General features: G+C 33.5%; 1 protein-coding gene across 1 annotated transcript; it reads right to left on the bottom strand.

The window, feature by feature from the left end:
• Positions 1–616: 616 nt before the first annotated feature.
• Positions 617–4,473, bottom strand: LOC133286315 (lysine histidine transporter-like 5). Its single transcript, XM_061483720.1, has 7 exons — positions 4,406–4,473; positions 3,490–3,873; positions 1,592–1,988; positions 1,149–1,254; positions 950–1,041; positions 806–874; positions 617–715 (listed from the first exon to the last, which is right to left on the bottom strand). The coding sequence occupies exons 1-7, from the start codon at positions 4,456–4,458 to the stop codon at positions 617–619; spliced, it is 1,200 nt and encodes a 399-aa protein (XP_061339704.1). The 5' UTR covers positions 4,459–4,473.
• Between the last annotated feature and the right edge of the window lie 405 nt (positions 4,474–4,878).

The following is a 4,878-nucleotide window of genomic DNA, read 5'->3' as shown; positions in this document are numbered from 1 at the left end:
TAAAAGATAACCGTTAATTGACAAAAATTAACAGTTAAGATATATATAGTTGTAAGTGGTTGTAAACAGAAATAGGTTGTAAGTATAACTTTTTTTTTATAAATTGAAAAAAGAAAATACACTAGTCTTAATATGTTTTTCCTATTGAGTCTTGTTATCCATAATTAGGATCACCTTGTTGGTAAGGAGGGAGAAGAAAGAGAGGTAGAATCACGAATTCGGCAAAAAAATTTGGTGTGTTTCTCATTCCTTAACAAACTACATATCTTGGAATTCAACAAAGATTACAACCAATTGAAAAGAAGTGATAAATAACAGGAAACAAACAACACGTGCCGAACACTACGCACAAAAAAATGGGTTAGTTTCCTAATTGGGCTGAGTTGACCCATTATGCTCCGGGTCGAGGAATCCATATGGGCATGGCTTTGGGCTTCAACATTTGTAGCCGACATAAAATCTTGAAAAAATTATTTACAGACATAAATAATTTCGCAGCTAAAATTTCTGCGAAATATACTTGAAAAAGAAACTTACATGTGAATTCTACGAAATAATGTTCTAAAGATTAGAAAAAAAATATTATATAACATAGCTAAGAATACGAATCTTGTACTCAGGAAAACATCTTGTAAGTCTTTGCAGAAAGAATAATTGTTCGTATTCCTCCAATAGGTGCAAGGGTTGCTATTAAAATGCCAACAACCGTGCAAACCTGTAATGAAAAACAAAAATTAAAATTAACTTAGATATCTATAAATTCTTTGCTATGAACATTGAAATCAGTTTAGTGTGAAAATTATACCATTGATGCAATCCAATGGAAGCTCCATCGTTTTGGTTTTTTCGCCCCAAGCCATAATATACAAGGTATCTGCATCAAATGTTTTTAAAACTTAGAAGTACTTGTAAGATTTAAAACTTGGTAAATAATAATATTATTTCTTACAATATACGATGTTGATGCGAATGCCAGTCCTCCAAAGAAGCCTAACAATCCTCCGAAAAATGGAATACATATAGCAACAAATCCAACCACAGCTACAAATTAATGAAAAATGCATGTTAAAATATACTTAGCTAAAACTATAATATATATTAACAGTTTCAAATAACCAATTAAAAACGTCATTTAATGTAGTTCTTACCCACATATAGGCTTCGAGAAACGATGCGAAGAATCGTTGAGGGACTAAAATTCCATTTTTGCACCAAAGATGACTCAATCATATCAAAAACAGGCATAGCAAAAACCTTGAACAGAAAGAAAACAATTGTTATATATATGTTATTACAAATAATTTTTGAAACTGAACAATGATTTAATTTCATTTATTTATGCGAATAATGTTTGTTTTTCTGTCATTTTAGATCCTAATGGTTGGTTTATGTCAATCAACGATTATAATTTATTATGAATTACTAATTAATTATAACAGTTCGACCCAATAAATTATAATCATTGATTGACGAAAATCAACGGTCAGGAGCTAAAATAATACAAAATTATAACAAACTTTTTTTTTCCTGTATTTATATATATATATATATATATATATATATATATATATATATATATATTTATGTGTACCTGAAAGCTTCCAATGACATGAATGAATACCATGAGATTAGCAATAGCAATAAGCCAACTTGGACGTTCAAGTGAGACAAGGACATCATCTTCAACAGAATTTCCAAATGCCCAAAACCCAGATATTGCAACTGAAAGATAGCAAGCAATAACTACGGTGTATGCAACAATCACACCTCGCCACATTGGTTTTTTGGAAGGTTTTTCTTCGGTTGAGGGTAATGTAGCTTGAATCTCTAAAACCACGCTATGTCCTGCAAATGCAAATGCTATGGTTCCAAGCGCATTGAACGTATCAAAAATTTTCCCAGCAACGGTATGAGAATGAAGTCCATAATGAGATGGATGATGATGAACCCCGTGCACCATTGACGTGCCAAACGCCACCATCGAGTAACTGTAAATTATTTAGATATGATAACATACACTATATTTTGTGAACAATGTAAGGCATATAATTAATAATTGATTTGACAATGACTGAAGAGGCAATAGTACATATCAAGGCTCAATTAATGAAGTCAGTGTACTAGTCTCCTTGGAATCAAGGGGGAATGTTAATAGGGCACCATTATATGGCTCGTTAGAAGTGAATTCAATAGAGTTTCTTCAAGGTGAATGAATAATGGAGAAGATGACCCCGCTTCGTGAGATGAGATCCTTTATTTATAGGAGGAGGAAAATTTCATACGAGGAAATTGTGATGTCATAACCGTTTTAATTTGGGGAGCTTTATAATAGTGTGAGGGTGTGACTCTAACGTGAAAAACGTCATGCGTGTGTGAAAAATACAAAGAATTTTGGGATACACAACTCTAAAAGCTACCTCAAAGGGTGAGAGTGTTCAAGGCCTTATAAACTTCACATTAGTTGCTCATACAACCAATGTGGGACTATATATCTCAACACGCCCCCTCACGCAAGAGCCATTTGGGCTAGAAGCGTGGAATTGCACATACCATGTAAAGAACCTTGGAATACACCACCTTAAAAGCTAGCTCAAAGGGTGGGAGTGCCCAAGGCCATATAAACTCTACATTAGTTACTCATACAACCAATGGGAGACTATATATATCTCAACAAAAAATATAAAGAGAACACATGTATTAAGAGATTAAGTGCCCTTAAGTGCTAAATGTCTATGACCTTGCCTAGCAGCCATTTGAGGGGGAATTTTTCAGTACATCAAATATATCTAAGTGGGTATATCATTTTTCAAAAAAGAAAAAGTTTTCTTTCCATTTAAACCCTCACTTTTATCTTTATTTTCATCTAAATTTTAATATTTTTTTTTTTGGACGGCAGTATGATGCAAGAGTAGCACCAAAGTTTCACTCGATTTGAGGCAGCTGGACAAGGCCATTCCACCCGTCTGTTTTTTACTCCAGCAATAACTTCCCCTATCTGTTTTTTATTGAATATTTTTTATGGCCTTACTATAATGAGGGAAGAACTACTACAACATACCAAATTAAGTCGCTTCTTCCCACCAACAACAATATCTAAGTCCTTTTTTTATGCGATCTTACGTATTTGGATTTTATAAGAGTTATGTCGTAGAAAAAGTGATTGTATAATGTTATAGAGATTCGTTTTGCGTGCCTTAGTTTTTTTTTTTTTTTTTTTTGCTTTAAAAAGTGCGGGCCCCACAAAATATTGTGTGTGTAGGAAAATTTTTCTTGTCATGTTAAAGGACAAACTAAAACCCCTATATCAAATGATGCCATTTTATCTACTAAAAAATAAAATTTCAGGAAATTCATTTAGATCATGGTATATATCAATTTCAATTACCTTTTCTAATTGTATAACCTATACTAATTAATCAACCAATAGATGACAAAATATATATAAAGTAGCCTTTCTATATGTGTAAGTAAAAAAAAAAAAAAACTTACCAGACAGACATCACTGCAGCCAGCAAAGAAACTCCTTTCAAAGTATTGAAATTAGGAGTTTGTGAAAGCACTAACTGCAAGCCTATAAAGATGAGAATAAAATATGTCTGTCTAATTCCACTCATGTTTGGACTAATCATAGAAAAGAACTTCTTCAATGACTTGCCACCGGTGACACAATACACAATGGTTGAAGCCACCTGAACCGTCAGCTGCTGTGGCATTACCATCCAGAATCCGAGTTTGGGCCCATAAACATGCTCTCCTAGCTCAAAGTATCGATCAAATCTCTTCCCAGCAACCAATTCATGCATTTGAACTAGTTGCCACAATGAATAAAATGTCACAATCCATGACAATACGATCGCTATAACCCCTGGAATCCTACAAATCAATCATAACGAGAACATAAGCAAAGACACAGTCGGAAGCAAAATTTAAAACAGCAAAATTACAAGTGTATTCTTCATTATAAGTTATAACTATTTATTTAAAAAAAGAAGATGATAATCACATCTAAAAACTTATATGAACTCGAAAGGGACAATCATTATATGACAAAAAAAGAAAAAGAAATATTATTCACAACTAAAGACTTGGCATAGATAGTAAGAAGTTTGAGCCTTTAATCAAAGGTCTCGAGTTCGAGCCTTGAAAATAAAATAAAAAAGATTTGGGAGAGCTATCCCCTTTAATAAGGTCTGACAAGTGTTCGAACCAGATGTAATCCGAAGAATAAACCGGTTAGGAAACTAAAAAAAAATTGGACCGGGGGATTGCCCTGCTAGCCTCTCCATCGCTCCACCATGAACATAAGGGCATGTGAAAAAATTTCCAATGAAATGCAACAAGAGTTAATTAAGCTTCTTTATGTGTATGGAGTGAAATGATGAAAGATATATGATTTTATAAATACCATCCAAGCTGGGATATAGCATATGGCAAGCCTAGCACTCCAGCACCCACCATAGCTGTGACATTGTGGAAAGTTGAATACCACCATTTTGCTTTCCTTGATGCTGTTATGGGCAACCATTTTTCAAGCTTTTCTTGCTCATTAGGTGGCCTTCTTGTTTGACCTCCTCTGTTCTCATTGGTACCATGTTCCTGAACAAGAAATTACATCATGTAATTGAAAAATTAGTATAACTTGGTGAATCATTGAAATGACATGACATGAATTATGAGTATATACCATTAGTGTAAGGATTGCAGATTCTCCTCTCAGTTGAAGGGTTTCTTCAATAATAGTAAGAGAATTTTTCTTCTTGTTAGAATTTAGGCAATTTAAAGATTCTATTATATTGGAAGGGTGCTGGATCAGTCTTGGCTTCCGAGGCTTAAGGGGGAGAAGGTTTAAGTGAGAAAATTATTAATCAATCTTATTTA

This window comes from Gastrolobium bilobum, unplaced genomic scaffold (assembly GCF_033153095.1).
Source record: "Gastrolobium bilobum isolate Gb01-03AN ecotype WA unplaced genomic scaffold, APGP_CSIRO_Gbil_v1 utg3566, whole genome shotgun sequence".
Taxonomy (NCBI): Eukaryota; Viridiplantae; Streptophyta; class Magnoliopsida; order Fabales; family Fabaceae; genus Gastrolobium; species Gastrolobium bilobum.
This window is presented reverse-complemented; position numbering and strand designations above follow the sequence as displayed.

Excerpts from the sequence above, each read along its gene's own strand:
- LOC133286315 (XM_061483720.1), bottom strand. The coding sequence starts at position 4,458 with ATGGTGGGTGCTGGAGTGCTAGGCTTGCCATATGCTATATCCCAGCTT. Across the intron at positions 1,989-3,489 it reads GCTGCAGTGATGTCTGTCTG|TTACTCGATGGTGGCGTTTG; the intron begins GTAAGTTTTTTT and ends AATAATTTACAG. Across the intron at positions 875-949 it reads TCGCATCAACATCGTATATT|ATACCTTGTATATTATGGCT; the intron begins GTAAGAAATAAT and ends CATTTGATGCAG.